The sequence below is a fragment of the Saccopteryx bilineata genome, chromosome 5 (genome assembly GCF_036850765.1).
Source record: "Saccopteryx bilineata isolate mSacBil1 chromosome 5, mSacBil1_pri_phased_curated, whole genome shotgun sequence".
Taxonomy (NCBI): domain Eukaryota; kingdom Metazoa; phylum Chordata; class Mammalia; order Chiroptera; family Emballonuridae; genus Saccopteryx; species Saccopteryx bilineata.
In genome coordinates, this window is record NC_089494.1 from 63526897 (window position 1) to 63546238 (window position 19342).

The 19342-nt window shown below is 38.8% G+C and overlaps 1 protein-coding gene across 16 annotated transcripts in view; it reads right to left on the reverse strand.

Annotated features, from left to right (window-relative positions):
- The window catches only part of RAPGEF4 (Rap guanine nucleotide exchange factor 4), a 328733-nt gene that overhangs the window by 192554 nt on the left and 116837 nt on the right, over positions 1–19342 (reverse strand). For 2 of the 16 annotated variants that reach the window (XM_066280138.1, XM_066280135.1), the window contains exon 1: positions 15709–15819. The exons of 10 other annotated variants lie outside the window; for them this stretch is intronic. In XM_066280138.1, the coding sequence (XP_066136235.1) occupies positions 15709–15726 (18 nt within the window). In that variant the 5' untranslated portion in view covers positions 15727–15819. Of the gene's footprint in view, positions 1–6306; positions 6498–15708; positions 15820–19342 lie in introns of those variants that run through there. 4 more of the 16 variants (XM_066280145.1, XM_066280134.1, XM_066280141.1 and 1 more) reach the window with 2 other exon arrangements.

The window sequence follows — 19342 nt, forward strand, 5'->3', positions numbered from 1 at the left end:
GAATTAACCATCCTAATGTTGTATGAAGATTATCAGCCATTGAAAAACTCTGCCTTAGACCACAAGCAAAACTAACTCGTTTACCATGTGCTACCCCCTCTCCCATAATACCTATTCACTCACCCAGCTACAGTAACAGACCCGAAGGAAACAAAGCAGTCAGCTGAGTGTCTAAATAGTTTTTTGTTGTTGTTTTTAAATCCAACTCACAGGAAGTCAAGGAATTTTTTATTTTAATAACCAGCTTTGGGAAAGAAAAGGTTTTTGAGTTCCAAAACTTTGATTTTATTAGGACAAGTTCATACTATAAACGATGGAGTAAGGAAGACTGTCAGGAGATTTAAGAGTAGTTTCAGCCCCCAAAGAGGTCAATATAACTGAATTGGTACTAGGGGGTAGGGATGTGTTTGAGGGAGGTTCTTCAGGACAGAAGAGCAATTCAGCAAACTTTAAGAAGTTTGGTTATAAAAGAGGAGGAAAAGTTGAGTAGATAACAGTGGGGAAAATAAAGGTTTTGCATCGTCCTATTTTTTTCAAAGATCGGAATGGCTGGAGCCCATGTATATGCTGATGAAAAAGATCCATCTACTAGAGATGACGTTGAAAGACAGAGGAAATTATGCATAAACCAAGCACCACAAGATGGGAGTATATGGTACAGAACAAAGGTGGGGAAATCAGAAGAAAACCTCTTCTGTTTTAACGTGAGAAAAGACGGAATGCATAAATACAAATGAACAATTTAAAACACATATTTATATTAGTTATTTAATTTTTAAAATTTTATTTTGTTTTATTTTACTTAGATTTGCAATGCCTTCCTCTTCTCAGAAAAATGGATAATTTGTTTGCTGAACTATCTGTGGCTCCTGCTGACAAAGGTAAGGGGTAGGAGGAAAATGGCAGACACCAAGACAGTCTAGTCTGCTCTACCTGTAAGGAATAAAAGAAGACAGGTGTAGGAAGATGAAGTGAATTTGTGTAGGGTCAGGGAGGAGGATAGAGGAAGAGAATAAATTGATAGCTGCAGTGAGGAGCCAGACTTTAAGGAGAGAGATGTGTGAGGACAATTTTTAGGAAATCTGGCTACGTGTTCTGAGATGAGTTCCCTTCTCAGTCTTGTTGATCCCTCAAGAAACTTTCAGTACAGGCTTTCTGGAGCCAGTTGTGACTTTCATTGTGTTGAACAGTCTTTAAGGCAAACAATTTTAATCAGGTCATGAAGTTAATAGGTTTGTTGGCAGGAAACTGAAATCTTGCATGGAGGAGAAGTTTGTAGGAGGAGAAGTTTGGCCAAAGATTTGACAAGAGTAGAAAAGTCTTCCATAAAAGTTTTGGGAAGAGTGGCAGAAGTGTATTAGGAAAGCACACAAGGATCACTAAGTTATATTGAGGAACCCAGCAGAGGCTGAAGGTCATACATTTATCACACCATCAATCTGGACAGTGGTATAATTTTCTCTAGCAATGCCTACCAGTCTGGTTGGAGGTAGAGTAAAGCATAGAACTGGATTGATGAAAGGTTGGTATCTGGCTGGTAAATGCCAAGGGTAGAATGTAGGTCTGCTTTGTTCATTTCTAAGTATACAAAATGACAATGCCTGACAAATAGGAACCGTGAAATAAATCTTCATTGAATGGATAAATGGGAGAACTGAAAGTATTGGTAAGAGCCTGGTTGAAATGATAGGCCATGGTATCTAACCTGTATAGAGAAGGAAATGAAGATAAAGAGGGGACTGATAGAGGGAAACAAAAGGAGACCAAAGGTTCCTAGAAGATTGCCAGGTCTACCAGTCACCTGAGCAGCATCACCTACTCAAAAATCAACTTCTTTGAGTCTTAAGCACCTCCTGGTGGTTGATTCAGTAAGCCATTAGACCCAATGTCCTCTTACTTCTTATTCCTCAAGAGCAACACGCACCTTCTTCTGCATTCCAATGTTCAGAACTCCCTGATTTCCCTTTATACATTATCTTTCTCACTCCTTCCTTAAACCTACTCTTCGCCACTTTTTTTTTTTTTTTTGGCTTTTGCCCCAGCTACCTCCCACTTCTTCTCTCACCCTCATTCCCTTTTCTTTCCAATTTGTGAAAACAATCCTGGTTGTGGCAGCTATCATAAAGATAAAAGTCCCAATATGCCTGAAATAAGGACAAGGAAATCCTTACATTTCAACTTTTCAAAATTTTAAAATTCAAAGTCTCAGAAAGTCAGTGAAAGTGGATACGAATTTCAAAATAGCCATAGCCCACACCATCTTGGAATTAACCTGCATTTTCCCAAGCACCAGCATTCAAAACATTTTCCATTCTTGTGGTTATTGCTTATATTTTAATTATTAACATAGAAAGTCTTTTAGCTATTAATTTTTTCTTGCAAATGTATGAGATTTCTACTACAGGATGAGTTGAGCAGACTTTTTTTAAAAAAAAAGAGTAGCCCAAAAATATTTACAACATTGCTCGTAAAGGATATGCAATGAGCTTCTGGATCACCGCCTATTTGCCAGCGAGGAGTTTGATATAGTTTTGATTCCTGCTTGATTTTCCTGAAACATCCCAGAAATTTAAGGAATAACAGTGGCCAAACTTTCTGACAAGTCATAATAATAAATGGTTAAGTTCTGAAAGGTCAAGCTGTCATTTTTGGCTCCCATCTCTTCTTTAAAACCAAGCTGTTTTGGGAATTTCTCTTCCTCATGGTCTTTTTCTTCCCAGTCTTGACTCTATTTGTATCTCCTCAGTGGCATTTTTTTTTTTTTTTTTTTACTCAGGAAAACTTAAATAAGCTCCAAGATTGCAGAAAAGCCTTATTATTTGATGATTGTGGGTCTTGTCTGGGAAAAACTCCAAATATAGATTTGCCATTTAAGCAATTCCTTTGAATTCTCACTCTATTGTCAAACATAGTCTTATATTATTGGTTTATTATTGATTTTTTTCTTTCCCTTTATATAACGTAACTAGGCACTCCAATTTCCTCTTCTCTCCTCTTATGTTTTCTTAGTTTATAAGACCCTGAAGGACTGTATTGGTTTAGCTTTTTGAGTTTTAGAGGACACACACACAAGCATACACAAAGAAGTCATATCTTGCTATTATTGCAAACCTGTAATCTTTTCCCTCAACACCATGACTATTTCTCCTTTATAATCTTTCTTCTTCTTCTGCACCTTACTTCAAATTAATCAGCTGCCACATCCTTTCAGTTTTCCCTTAAAAATAGATTTCCGGCCCTGGCAGGTTGGCTCAGTGGTAGAGCGTTGGCCTGGAGTGCAGAAGTCCCAGGTTCGATTCCCGGCCAGGGCACACAGGAGAGGCGCCCATCTGCTTCTCCACCCCTCCCCCTCTCCTTCCTCTCTGTCTCTCTCTTCCCCTCCTGCAGGGAGGCTCCATTGGAGCAAAGATGGCCCGGGCACTGGGGATGGCTCCTTGGCCTCTGCCCCAGGCGCTAGAGTGGCTCTGGTTGTGACAGAGCGATGCCCCGGAGGGGCAGAGCATCGCCCCCTGGTGGGCGTGCCGGGTGCATCCCGGTCGGGCGCATGCAGGAGTCTGTCTGACTGTCTATCCCTGTTTCCAGCTTCAGAAAAATACACAAAAAAAAAAGATTTCCGATTCATCCTTTTCTCCGTGTTCCCACCGGCACCATCCTACCTCAGGTCACATTCTCGCCGAAGGTTCTCTTCTACCCTCCCAGCAGCTTCCCTGCTACCCCTGCTCATTCTCTCCCAGTCCCACCCCAGCGCCCCGCCACACACTCAAGCCATACGATAAGTCGGTGAGGACTTAGCTCTGGTGAGGGCAGAAAAGCACCTCCCTGGCACTTAGCTACCTCTCTTTAATCATCTCACACACAAGGAAACTAACTCCCATAGGCTACATATTTTGACCAAAGTCACCTAACTTGTAAGTGTTCAAGTCACTGCTCTTCAACCTGAAAAGGGAAGAGTCATCTGTGTTGAAACTAAATAAATAAAGCACTTGCATAAAAAATATATGATGTTTGATCTCTTTAAAACCAAGGAACTAGATAGACTTGCAATTATTATTATATTATATCAAGGCCAGTAATTTTTAAGAGATGGATTTATACAAGAGACATACAAATTCAAGTGTCTGCTTTCAAAGAGTTTCTAATCTAGTTGGTTAGAGTATGTTCCTAGAACATGCTAGATACATAGTATACTAGATAAATACTTGCTCAAGCCTGGTTGGGGAATGGAAGGAGAGTTCTTGCTATTTTCTCATTTTGGCTTGCCACTAATTGCATTGTTTAGTTATAAGATGCTTCTTAATATAAAATGCTCTGACACTTCCTCCTGACCCAGTCCCAATAATACAGTGTTAGGAAAAAAAGACATTGGGATTACTGGGCTGCCTTCCAACCCACAAACCTATTTATTTTTTCCTAAATACAAGATAATTACTGCTGGATATTATTATGGGATTTTTCCATATGTCCTTTAGTTAGGACAGTGATGACCCAATGCAGCCTTTTAATGTACTCTGGTCTCCTGCCAGCTTACCTCATTCTACAGCTTTGTCTTAGGTTTTTATTTTGATGATTATTCAAACTTCACATTGCCTAATCAATACCTCATTTGGCCATTGCTGTTGTGGACTACCTCAACAGACACTCCTTGGAAAGGGTCTTTTTTGCTTGCAGTGGGCTCGTTTGAAACAAGTTCTTGCTTGCATTCATAATTTTGGCAAACAAGGACAAGTTCAAGGAAATTAGAGGCCAAACTTGACAGAGCACTGGGTGCAGCTGCTGGCCCAGCTGTGCAATGATTCTCAACTGGTCCATTACCTCTAAAACTCAACTATTCAGCACAGCCTTCCCTAGTCCAGCACTCCTGTCGGTCTAACATATTTGGCAACAGCCATTATTTCAGAAATGAATGCTCATGTGTATTTATAGCAAATCGCATGCCTGCTCTTTCAACAATTAGAGAGATTAAGATTCAGCAGACATCGTCCTCTAATTAGGACAAGATGGAAGACACAGTATGTAGAATGCTGCCGTTTGGTCAAGGTTTATCCTTTCCCAGAAAGACTGCCACGCTGCTTTGCATCAGTCAAACATCCGCTGTCTCAGGCCACCCTGCTCCCTGGATGACATTCACTTTCTGTGTCTGCCCAATGGAATTCTCTGTCAGGGGATTCTGTGTGCACCGGACACTTCATGTTTACCCTTTCTCCCTCCCTCCAACCACACTACAGGTTCAACAGACTGTTTTAAGGCTTGTTTTGAAATACCATGTGGACAAAACCATGTGGCCATTAATGTCATTCAGCCACGCCCTCCCCCTGGAGCCTTGGAGTATGGTAGGTACTCACATTTATGGACTTAGTCTCTCCTCTGAACAAAAGTCCAAACGCTGTGTCTGGACCATAAATTCCACTTTCCCTCGCTCTTGCCTGTGCGTTCCTTAAGCGATCTTTTAGGTGAGCTGGCATGAGAATTTCCCTCAGAGTAACAATCAGCAGGCGCTTTGCACGCTGTTCTAACGGGAAATGTACGGTATCTGAGCGAGTTCCACCCATTCAGTCTCAATAATGAAATACGATAATCTAATTTGGTAAAAATAAACTGTGAAATCAGAGATTTGAGGCAAAAACTTTAAAGATGCAATTCAGACGAGCAATCAATGCGTATTCAGATTTTGTACCATCTCAGCTTTCTCCCTGTGCAGATGCTTAAGTGATGCTAAATTAAATAATTGACAAATTTTTAAAACTGCTGGAAATTACCATCTGTACTTAATTTTAGAATATAAAAAGGCCCATAGAAAACATGCTTTATGATTATTTTGTCTAATAACAGATATGAAACAATACAAACATCCCAGTCATAAAATATAATGCGTTTTGAGCAGTCTGGCTTATATATTCAAACACAGTTTTTCAAAACAAAAGACCACAGGAGGAGCAAAATGCTGGGTTACCAACACACTTTTTTTAAATAAGTGGCAAAAGAACTGCATTTTTAGTTTAAAATCTACCCCTCTGTCCCTCCCTTCCCCACATAACAAAAAAGCAGAAGAACAAAACTCACCTACAGGCAGTCCTATGGACATTAATGATTACCATCACTTTTCCACATTTCTCTACTGAATAAACACTGGGCTAAACTGTTCTCCGTTAAGAACTTTTATTAGGTTGCCATTAAATTGGTACGAAACAAAGTCTATGACTATAAATAAACATGCTTGAAGCTCCCATTGAAAACACAGAAAGAGAAACAAGCTCCCTGCATGGGAGCACCCTGGTAAATACGTGGATAAAACAAACTGAAACTTACACCAGACACTTCTCCCACATCCAGCACGGCAGAAGCCCTAAAGGTACATTCTAGTGTTTTTTAATCCATGTTCTGCTCTTCTTCCTGATGGAACTACTCAGGCACATGGTCAAGTTGCAATCAGCTTCTCCCTCAGTGATGTATGAGAGCTGGGCTGATTTATCTGGTCTTTCTGCAGCATATTAGCACTAATGTTTCTGCGTATGCATCCTACCTTTCTTTAGCCGTAGCCCCGGCTTTATCATTGGTAATCTAAATTAAAGAGCCAGTGAACAGAGCAGGGTTGTTGTCCCCACCCCTCCCTGTTTTCCATGAAACAATTGCCAGGCAGTCACTCCCAGACAAGGATTCCACTGTTTATTCTAGTGAGCCTCCCCTTCAATATCCCATTGAGACTGGAAGTCAGTCGCAAAAGGATAGATCCAGCGAGACTGTCTTAGTTCAAAGGTCTATTTATGATTTATTCTCTAAGATGGTACAGATGGCCTCAGGAAATACTAGAGAGGGCTGCCACTTGCCAGTTTTTCAGCCCAGAATACAGAATTGACGCTCTTTACAAAAATAGAGTAACCTGATATTCCATTTACTGCCCAGGGTGCAGTGCACCTTTCAGTGGCTTTTTTTTTTCCTCAGAAATCCTTCCTTTTTTCATTTTTTTTCACTCATGGTTGTTTTTACCTATGCAAGATTAAATGCTTATTTTAGTGAGGAATATGAGTATAATGATTTAGCAAGTTGCATACAAGAAGCATAAAATCCTATTCCTATAAAAATTTGGGAGAATCAAACAAATCACTATTAGCCTTGTAACCTATCAACACGCAGCAGCTAAAGGGGAAGAAAAAGGATGTATTTAATTCAGGTGTTGTAGATTCCTTTCTTTAAGGTCCATTCAAAATTTCCTCCATCCCCACAAATACTTGGGAAAAGAACCTTCATTTTCATATGAAGGTTTGTAATCTCTTGAAAATGTTGCTGTCTTAGCAGCATTTCAGTGCTTTTAACTCTGATATCCAATGATTATTCAAATAACATTAAGATTTTTTTTCTCACACTTTAAACAACATAATTTTTAACAGCTGTTAAGCAACAGAATTTGGAGGCTAATAAAGTATAACAAGTTTTATCTCTATTTTTATATATTTTTCTTAAGAGAAAAGATTTTTTTCAGAATTGTAAATATGTAGACTGCATTTTTAATTTTGCTTTTGAAAATTAACAAAGTATATAACATGCGTTTCTATAGAGGCACAAAATACAAGCTTGCCATTTTTAGTGGCTTCACAATACTCAATTTTCTAGTTCCTTGATATTTGCATTGTTTCAAGGTTTCATTATAAAAATAAAATCTTTCTTGTCAGGGATACAAAATACTCTCATTCCAGGCCCTTGACCAGATTTTTTAAAAAAAATCAATGTCAAACTTTCAGCTTCTCAACTTTTTTCAAAATTGCATCCAGAAGAAAGAACACTCCGGAGGGCAGTTTGAAGACAGTCAGCTCGTCAACTCTTCTATACTGTACCCCTGGGTTAAACTGTAAACATTTAGTATGTTACTTTCTATTCTATAGAACTTGATTATACTGAACTACCCCACAAACAGCCAGAGTAATTATTTTAAAAAAATTTAAGTCTGGGTTTGTCACTCAGCTGCTTAAAACCCAGCATAACTTCCCGTTACTCTTAGGATGAAAGCCAAAATCTTTATCATAGCCTTCACGGGCTCAGTTTTCTTTCACTCAGATAAGCTAACCTTCCCAGAACTGACTGGGTGGGATTCACTACCATCAGTCAATCAAGTATTGAACCCCTGCTGCTTACTGGCCGGTCAGCTCAAGTACGATATTCGAGCACTAGTGTGGGATGCTGAGAGAATTCCAAAAGCAAAAACACAGGTCTTTCCTTTGGTTCGAACGTAACACGCATGACAAGATTGCACTGCTTCACAAACCAGCTTATGAACTATGACAAAATCAATAAGAAGCAAGCCAGCCTCAATAATGCAAAGTGAAGATAAAATCAAAGAATAAGAATAAGACAAAATTTATCATTTGATGAATGTTAAATGAAACTGACTTATGTTAGAGGAAAAAAAGGAAAATACTCAAGAAAGAGCAGAAACTCTAAAACAAGTATTGCCCAAGTTTGGTCCAATTGTTATGTTTTCAAGGTCTATTTTTCACATTAGTTTAATTCATCTTAGACTTATATTTCTTAAAGTCAACTATCTTATAATTATAACTGAGTTTCTTTAATAAATAACTCTTATGCATTTATTATAGTACTGTACATTACTTTTCTTCAAAAGTTCTTTTATCTTAATCACTAAAAGAACCACATGAAAAACTTCACCAGTTTTTAAGTAAGATGGCCCTAGGAGCCCAATATCACAGAACCCTGAAGATATGGGGTTTTTCATAACAGTAGATCTAGCTTGCAATTAACCAAAATCAACACAGTACTTTCATACAACTTATACATAAACATATATATAACAGAATGTAAACACTCAAAGACATATGAAGTATCCAACTGAGTAATGGGATCTTAAAACTGGTCTAATGCATAAAGAACTGACACCTTATGGTCCCATTAGTCCCACAGTATTTCTCATAATTCTTGCCATTAAATCCTCCTCTTTGAAGAAATCTTAAAGATCTAGAACCAAACTGCCTATGTTCAAATCATAGATATGCGCTTGTATGATCTTGGGTAAGGTACTCAAACACTGTAGTGTGTGTATATGTGTGTGTTTAAGTCATCTATAAAATGTGCTAAGAGAGTTCTGCTTCTGGTCATAAAAATAACTCATATCAGACCAACTTTCTTACAGATAACAATTATAAGTTCTGAATAAAATATTAAAGGAAAAAACTAACTACCTGAGGAAACAGGAGAGTGACCAAGAACAGGCAGAAACTAATGGAGAGCTGACACATGGAAGAATGGCTTTTGATAAATTACCCATTTATACAGTGTCTCATCTAAGGGCAGGCCCATCAGTCAGTTCAACAATGTAGCTAGACCTCAGATAGAAACCTTTTGTCTTACTGGTTCAGGAATCAGAGGATAGGGTTCAGGGAGATAACAACAACTAGAAAACGAGGGTGGAAACCCCAAAAAGAAGACTGCAACAGAGGGGAAGCCCCAAATTCAGTATATAAAATCTGATCAAGTCCTAGATTCCAATATTATATATGTATGGAATAGACTCCAAGCAGCCCAGCTAAGGCAAAAATAACTAAAGAAATTTCTGCTGCTGTCTGTCACAGGGAAGACAAACTGAGTTCTGCCAAGTTAACTGCCTACTCAAGGAGAAAATCAATACTCTTCAAAGGCATTTGACAGAATTCAGAATCTCTGTAACATATGACTGACAATGTCTGAGATTCATTCCAAAATTACTAGATATACAAAGAAATAGAAAATTGTAACCCATTCTCAAAAGAAAAAGTAATCCACAGAGAACAACCCTGAGCTGATACAGATACTGGAATTAGCAGACAAGGATTTTAAAGGAGTTACGATAACTGTGCTAAAAGATAAAAAAGAATCTGAGCAGAGAAGAAATTATTTTTAAAAAAGAACCAACTTGAAAATTTAAAACTAAAAAATGAAAATACAATATATGAAAATAATTCACTGGATGAACCTAACAGAGTTGGGGTGGGGGTTTGAGTGAACTTCGAGAGAGGACAATGTAAACTATCCAACGTGAATTAAGAGAGAAAATAAAAACTAAAAGTGACCAAAGCTGAAATGGCTAGATTAATATCATATGAACTAGATTTCAAGGCAGGCCCTGGCCGGTTGGCTCAGCGGTAGAGCGTCGGCCTAGCGTGCGGAGGACCCGGGTTCGATTCCCGGCCAGGGCACATAGGAGAAGCGCCCATTTGCTTCTCCACCCCTCTGCCGCGCCTTCCTCTCTGTCTCTCTCTTCCCCTCCGGCAGCCAAGGCTCCATTGGAGCAAAAAAGATGGCCCGGGCGCTGGGGATGGCTCTGTGGCCTCTGCCCCAGGCGCTGGAGTGGCTCTGGTCGCAATATGGCGACACCCAGGAGGGTCGCAACATGGCGACGCCCGGGATGGGCAGAGCATCGCCCCCTGGTGGGCAGAGCGTCGCCCCCTGGTGGGCGTGCCGGGTGGATCCCGGTCGGGCGCATGCGGGAATCTGACTGTCTCTCCCCATTTCCAGCTTCAGAAAAATGAAAAAAAAAAAAAAAAAAAAAAAAAAAAAAAAAAAGAATATTACCAGACATAAAGAGTGGTATTTACAATGTTAAAAGAGCCAATTTATCTTATAAATAAACAAACAAATAAATGCACATGTGCCTAATATTAGAACATTTTGAAGCAAAAATGGACAGAATTGTTATGGAGAGTTTAAGTCTGTTCTCTCAATAATTGAAAGGACAACCAGACAAAAAAAATAATAAAGACATAGAGGACCTGGACATCATTACCAAATACATTGACCTAATTAGTTAACATGTAGAGAACACTGCCCCAGTAACTGCAGAATACTTACTCTTTTCAAGTATACAGGTACGTTTACCAGGATTGACAATCTAGTGTGCTATAAACAAGTCTCAATTAATTTAAAAAGACTGAAATCCTACCAAATGTTTTCTGATCAGAGTTCAATTAAGCTAAAAATAATAACTACAAGAGCCCTAAAAAAACCACAAATATATGGAAATCAACAACACACTTCTAAAGAACTTATGGGCTAAAAAATAAATCAAAGGAAAACATAAAAATACTGTAAAGTAAATAAAATAAAAACAACATATCAATGTTTGTGTGACATACTTAAAGGAGTGCTTAGAGGGAAATTAATAGCTTTCAATGTTTAGAGAAGAAAAGAATAAAGGTATAGAAGCAATGACCAAAGTTTCTACCTAAAATGTTAGAAAAAGAACAAATTAAATCCAAAGTAGGTAGAGAAAATGAAATGTTAATTTTTAAAAAGAACAGAAATCAATGAAATAGAAAACAGGAAAACAACAGCCAATATTAAGAAAACCAAATGTTGGTTATTCGAAAGATCAACAAAATTGATAAATTCCTAGCTAGACTGATAAAAAAAAAAATTTAAAGGGAATACACATTACCAGTATCAGGAATGAAATATAAGATATCTCTAGAGATCCTAATGCATTGGAATGTAAATATACTGGACAAATTTCTTGAAAAATAGAACTTACCCAAACTGACAAAAGATGAAATTAAAGATCTTAATAGCTCAATATCAGTTAAAATCATTGAATATATTACCAAAATACTTCCCATAAAGAAAACCCCAGCACAAATGGTTTCATGGTTCATTCTATCACACATTTAAGAAAAAAAACAGTATTAATCCTATACAAACTTTTCCAGAAAATGGAGCAGGATGAAACACTCTTCAACTCACTTTATGAAGCCAACATAACCCTGACACCAAAATCTGACAAAGATACTATGAGAAAAGAATATTACAGCTCAATATCTATGAATACAGACACAAAAATATTCAACAAGTATTATAAAATAAAATCTAATATATAAAGAGGAGAATCATTCTTTAAATATTATGACCAAGTAGGGTTTATCTCAGGACTGTTCTGTAGTTTTCACATTTAAAAATCAATCATTATAATTTAAAAGAAAAACCATGTAAAATTTTAACACATTCAGAAAAAGCATCTGACAACATTCAAATGCCAATTCATTATAAAAAAATAAAAACTCTCAGCAAATTAAATATAGAAGATTTCATCAATCTTCAGTTAAAATCATACTTAATGGTGATTTTTCCTAAATCACATATGGAATATTTTTTCCTAAGATGGGTAACAAGGAAAGCATGCCCACTCTCACCACTTCTGTTCCCCTTGGGCTAAAGGTCCAAGGTATAAAGATTAGGAAGAAATAAGACTCACATTATTTGAAGATCACATGACTGTTTATATAGAAAAGTCATAAAGAATCTAAAATGAAATAATAATAGTACCTACCTCATATAGTTGTTACAAGAATCAAATGACTTTAAATTTAAAATGTATTTAGAACTCTGCCTGACACACAGTAAGCATTAGATAATTTTAAAAAATACATCTAAAAATAAAATCTGAAAAGGTTATATATTAGTTTATTGACAATAAGTATAGATTTATTAGTCAGAATAGCTAATAAAGAGCTTTAAGAATAAGATTATCTTCATTCTGGGGCATAAGTTATGAAAGAGTTCAGAGCAGGGGACACTAGGATACCAAGAGAATGGCCAGTTCTCACTGACATTCCTTAAACAGAACAATGAAGTATGTGGGTAGAGCGTGTTAGTGTGCCACTGTGTCCAGAGTTACTGCTTTATATATATGATCTACGATGTTTATACAGTTATACAAACAAATCTAGTTGTTTTTAATGAGCACATACCTTGTTATGATCTCATGGCAGAATAGCCCTGAAAGATATTTAAGTTTTTTTAAAAAGCCACTGGCATAACTGTATCTACGGTACAATATAATTTTTAAGACAAAAAAGATATGCATATATGATAATTGCTTTGATATGTGCTAGAAAATGTCTGGAAACATATGGATAGAAGTGTTAACAATGAATAGCTCTAGTTAGTGGTAGTGCAAAAAACTTCCTTTTTTCTTAATATTTTTTGCGTGTAGTTTGAATTTTTGATATTTATTAACATTTTTACATTGTAATTTAAAAAAGAAAAATCTCTTACTAATACAAAACGTACATCAACATTTAAAAGTCACAATGTTCAGAGTCTTTTTCTAAGTTAAATATGATGAATTCTTCCTTTGTGTTCTTTGAACAAAGGTAGGGTTTTATTTTAGATGTCAAGAGCATATTCCAGATGTTTTTGCCTGGAAGCTCATTCACAGCATCCCTACCTCCCCCTACCCTTAATGAGGAGGAGGATTAAAGGCCCAGGTTAGGTCCAGTTTATCATCAGATGCAGCTCTTCAGAACCCAGAGCACTGACAAGGCAAAGGGCTGGATGCCCCTGCCAGCCTATATGATTCACTGTAATTCATGCCTGACTGTACCTTCATCCTGGTTTCCTCACCTCCCATCCTTGGATGCATGCAGACCACAGACAGGGATATGAACCAGAGATAATTCATTACTACTAGAGGCACAGAATCTTAATCAGAATGATCTTTGAAGATGTCTAATTCAAACAACCACTTTCCAGGCAGGGAAATGAAGTCCGGAGAAGTAACTTGTCCAAGGTTATACAGGGTTACTAAGTGACCACAGCAAGTCTCTGGAGCCTCAGAATAGCATTCTTCCCATCACAACAAAGAGAGAGTCTAAAAGGGCATGCCCTATTGATGCTGGACCAGGGCTGTGCCTTCATGAACAAAGCGAGTACATTAGGATGCAGGCTCAACCAGTCATGGCAGGGAGCAATCTTCCTGCCTTTATCACAGAGCCCCAAATTGGAGTGCAAACATGGAAACCGACTCTGTTATTCATTTACTTTCATTACGAGTGTTCCATAAGACGCATATACACTTTCTCTACAAATAATCCATTAGTACGAAACAGAGAATGTTTCTTATTTGAGATATGCCTTCTGGCTACATCATTCAGAGATGCTTTTAGTATATGACTAACACTAATGAAAGGCTCTTGGTAGAATGTTTTCCACATTTTTGTTATAGGCAATAGTAAATATTTAAATTAATGCAACGTGTCCCATTACGTTCCATCATACCTTTATAGGGAGAATATGAATCAGTTTATAAAGTTTAGGAAGTAAAGCAATGATTAGGCTCTGCAGTTATTTAAAATCAATAAATTAGAGACTGATTCAATCAAGTTTTCCCGAAAACTTGTCCAGAACCAGAAAGAAATCCTTCATTCCTCTTTGCTAAAAGAGAAAATCGCAAAGAATAGTCAAAATGCACTTCCATAGATTATGAGCTAAGATCCTTACATAAAATCTATTAATAAATAATATGCAAATAAAAAATTATTCTTACCTATTTATCGATATAAGTTCTCTAAAACCTTTTCCTCTCGATGGTTACTTATTAACACTGGTGAAGGATAATAATACACTCAGAATAACGAAGTCACTGCCTTTACTCAACACCACATTTTCCCACTAAAAACAGACAAGCCTTCCAACAAATTATTATAACTTCTTCGAGGGCATTAGAAATATGATCTCATTACATATGCCCTCAAGTCTGCAGAAATAAATGTTGGGCTTAAACAGAGGCACACCTACATTCATTTTAAGAAGCTGAAAGAGGACACATAAGTGGCAGACCCTGGCTGGACATGAATGTTACATTTCTCACATGTCTCCCTCCCAGACACTTCATTACTAATGAGTTTCCAACACTGGAGCTTTTTAAAACTTTGATCATTTGTGAAAACTCAGTAGGATGATTAAAACCTTGCAGCTGAACAAACAGACTAGGTGGAGAGACATCCCCTTAGCATCTGCCACGGAAAGTATCAAGTGTCCTGACTCCACCCGTGTCTCCCTAAAGTGGTGCTGTTCAAAATATGCAAACAATAGTCATAATTTGAACAAATGAATGAATTAGGTTAGCCTCTACAGGCAATTACTTAATTACTCAAGGTAATTAAGAATGCTAAATCAGACAAATTATTATTTTAAGTGGCATGTGAGCTTTAACTAAACTTGATTTCTATACTAAAAATGAAACTATTAACTCAACAAAAAGATTCAATGTGAATTAAAAGGCAAAGTGTCAAGAAGGAGAAAAAAATGTCACTCTGACTTGTGATTCATAAGATTAGGAGCAGGTATCACTGCATTCTCATTGGCTCAGAGAGAAGTCCCTCTGTATGTGAATTCAGAATTGATAGAATGTATTTGGGGTGCCCTCAAGTATGAGCACATTTTAAATGGTAAAGACACCAAGGAAAAATAGAGTCGATCCATCCAAGGTAACTTCTTTCCAACTAGCATCTCACTCTTTCCCAACCACTAAGAAATGGAATCCAGCAGGCTGTAGCCCACCCAGGGATTCAGAGTCCTTCTGTAGGGGGCGGTGGGACAGAGTGATCCACAGCAGAACCTCCACATTAGCGTGATGGCCAATCACCCACGAAATACATCAGTATGACGGACCAACCCAAAAGGTCCCAATGAATAACCATGGAAATAAAGGTCCTCGTGGGAGGATAAAAATCTCTAGAGTTGTCTTGAGATGGACAAGGCTAAAACACGGTCCTATTAAAATAAACCACATGTAAGTATTTAGTCCTACAGAATAATATAATCTTCAAAATAATTACAGTCTATTTTTAAGTCTTCCCTTTCTACTGTTTTGTCCCAGTCATTTTAATGGGACTCTAATTAGAACCCAGCCACCAGCACTGGCAAGCAGGAAAGCCCTCAGAGAACCACCTGCTTTCTTCTGCACATGGAGCACCTCGCCTGGTGTAGCCGCCTGGGTCTTCCCTCTTGCACCTTCAGTCCAGAGTTCCACAGGAATACACACGATGTGTCCTGTGCCCTCCACTCGTGGCTTTCTGGTCTGGCAGAATGAGCCGGGGCAGGTCAAGGAGGAAGCTAAGAGCAGAGCTGGGTGGTGGCAGCATGGAGCAGGGAGGGGCCAGGAGACAGGCTAGAGAAGCCATTCTAAGTCACTACCTCTGGCATCTGGGCTGGTCACCCTGCCACGCAAGACCATTTTCATACTGTTTTCCCTAAATAGTCTACCTTCAGAGTGACCTGAGGGATACAATTAAAATACTAATGACAGTGGTAAGAAGTTTGTGTCAAGCCTGTGTTCCAAGAGCAGAGAGAACTTGCGAGCACTGCATTTTCCCATCTGTCCTTACTCCTTCCTTCACCTTGGAGACGCAACCATGCCACTGCCGATTCTGTAACTACAGAGGGAAGAATGACTGTGTAAGACTCAAGAGACCTGAAGCAAGCAGGCCGGCCCTAATTCTTCTATTTGCTCCTGACACTTGCCAGAATGAGATTCATCCATTCATCAAATAAGCTTTGGGCACTTTCAAAGTGCCTCTGGCCTGTCCTATGCTCAGGGCATATAAATAGACACAAGTCTGTCCTCAAGTTGCTCACATTCCAGAGATAAGAGAGTCACGCAAACAAGCAATTACAAAAAAAAATGTGTGGGAAACTCAGAGTGGAATGGAAGCACCTGAGGGGAGCCCAGAGCACGTGAGCAGGGAGAAGGCCAGAGGAGAGGCCAGAGAGAGCCGCTGCGAGTGAGCATCAGTCCCGTTAGAACGTGTCCACTTCTTTGACCCACCGGAAGGGAAGCTGTGCAGCGTGTGAAAAGAGTTTTGTTTCCCTCATTAGAGCAGAAATCCCAACAGTGCTGGGCCCTGTTCTCAGTGTCTAACACAGGGCTTGGTGCACCATGAGGGCTCAAAAAATATTATTGAATAAATTGAATGACCTAAGAATTCAGATCTGCCCCGGATATTTATTTGGATAGAATCTTAAGAGAGTGAGAATCTAGAGGCCATCTAGAAATCCAACCCTCTAGAATTTACAGGCCATAAACTTCTAAAATATCTGCACAGAATAGCAGAGCAAATGTGCAGGGACCATAAAATACTTTCAGGTGAATGGATAGATAAAATGCGGTATCCCAATCAATGGAATATTATTTGATAATAATTTTTTTAAAATACTGACTGACATATACTACACCTGCATGAATTTAAAAAAAAAAAAATGTGGCCCTGGCCAAGTCAGCTCAGTGGACAGAGAATGGCCCAGTATATAGATGTCCTGGGTTCGATCCCAGGTCAGGGCACACATGAGAAGTGACTGTTGCTTTTCTCCCCCTCCCTCTCCCCCTCCTCTCTTTCCTCCCCTCTCACAGCCAGTGACTTGACTGGTTGGAGTGTCGGCCCCAGATGGAGGCCGCCAGGTGGATCCCGGTCAGGGCCCATGCAGGAGTCTGTCTATCTCCCCTCCTCTCACTTAAAAAAAAATGCTCAGGGAAAGAAACCATACACGGAGACCACACGCCATATGACTGCATTGATAAGAAACGTTTAGAAAAGGCAAATTTATAGACATAAAGTGGATCAGTTGTCGCCTGGGGCGGGGGTGGGGGTGGAATGGGTTTAACCGTACACAGGCACGAGGGATCTTACAGGAAGGACACATCTGTTCTCAAACGACTATAGGAAAGTTGCACTACCTCCTAAAGATATTCACTGAATCATATACTTGAAATGGGTAAATTTTATAATATATATAAAATATACCTCAATAAAGATGTTTTAAAAGTTTGCAAAGAGTGTCACATGTTATAGTTCTACCTTCATGCTGCTATAGGGGGGCTGCTATGCTGTTGGGGAAAAAAACAAAGACAGGAACTCAAAACTGAAAATAGCCCCTTTCCCACTTTCTCCTAATTCCCAACCTCAGGGCTTTCCATCCTCCTTCCTAAAAAGCTGCTTGCAGACAGAAAGCAGCTTAGTGGTGGCCGGCACTGGAGGAGGGGAGGGGGGGAGTGACTGCCCGTGGCTGTGTGGTTTCCTCACGGGATGATGAAGAAATTCTATACTGCTCACAAAAATTAGAGGATATTTCAAAATGAATATGAAGCGATAAAAAAAGAAGCATTTGATTTTTTTTTATTAAACAAGAATGTCAGAAAAGCAAACGACAAGTCAAAGAAAGTTGTTCAATTATGCAAATGAGATGCAAAAGTAACTTTTATTTCATTGGTGAAAATGCACTGTACAAAAGGCTGCAAGTACTGGAGTATCTGCACGTTCCCTGGTCCCCTAATTTTTGTGAGCAGTAGATAGTGGTAATGGTTGTAAACATGAATATACTGAATATCACTGAATTATACACTTAAAGTAGTTAAATGGTAAATTTCATGTTATATGTATTTTACCACAATTTTTTTTTTTTTTTTTTTTTTACATAGGCAGAGATAGACAGGGACAGACAGACAGGAATGGAGAGAGATGAGAAGCATCAATCATTAGTTTTTCGTTTTACCACAATTTTTAAATCTACTTTTTTTAAAGGCCATCTTGAGGAATAGTTTCCTATTTCTCTTTCATTCATCCCCTGGTAGCCACAGAGGGACTAGCTGTTGTCCCCAGCCACGTCAGGATGTCAGTCAGGTGAACACATAGCTCTAAGGAATTTGTTTTGTCTCAGCAATTCATTTGTTGCACTCTATCACCATCTCCCTGGTTGGCAAACATCAGGCATTAATTTTAAAAAATTGGGGCTTGGTTTGCATCTTAATTCTGCCCACTTGAAATGGGTTGGCATCATTCACAACAACACCTGCTGGGACATCCCCTGAGCTGTCAGGCTAGCTCACTAAGTGCTGCTGCGTGGCTCCCTGGCTCACCGACAGTGTAGGCGGTGATGGCTTCTCCTGTCATGTATCTAGCATATTAGGAAACACTTGCTGCTCAGTTGGAAATACCATAGGTGGATAAAGCTCAGGGACTCCCTGCTTCCATATAACCCAAAGTAGCTCCAGCCTGGCCTGGAGTCACCTCCACAAAACCCCTGCTGCCAATGCCCGGGGCTGCTATGATCCATGATGATTCCTGGAGCACCAGTACTTCTTTTTGCTAATATATTTGCATTCGTATTTCTACCAGGCCACCTGTAAGGTTGGGTTAAAATAGTCTTTCCTTCTTCCAATAAGAAGACAAATTGCTGAAACATGTAGTAATTGCCCAAGAATGTCAATTCATTTAGGGCTAGAACCAACATCAGAACATGTCTAGTATTCATGTATGTGATTGCTGTTTCACAAAGTATTATCAGCTATACAATATTTCCTGCCTCAAAGATGACATTAAACTAATACTTTCTTTTTCAGAATCTGCATAATACATGATTGATATATTTGTGTGTGTGTGTGTGTGTGTGTGTGTGTGTGTGTGACAGAGACAGAGAGAGAAACAGAGAGAGGGACAGACAGGGACAGACAGGAATGGAGAGAGATAAGTAGCATCACTTCTTCATTGCGACTCTTTAGTTATTCATTGATTGCTATCTCATCTATGCC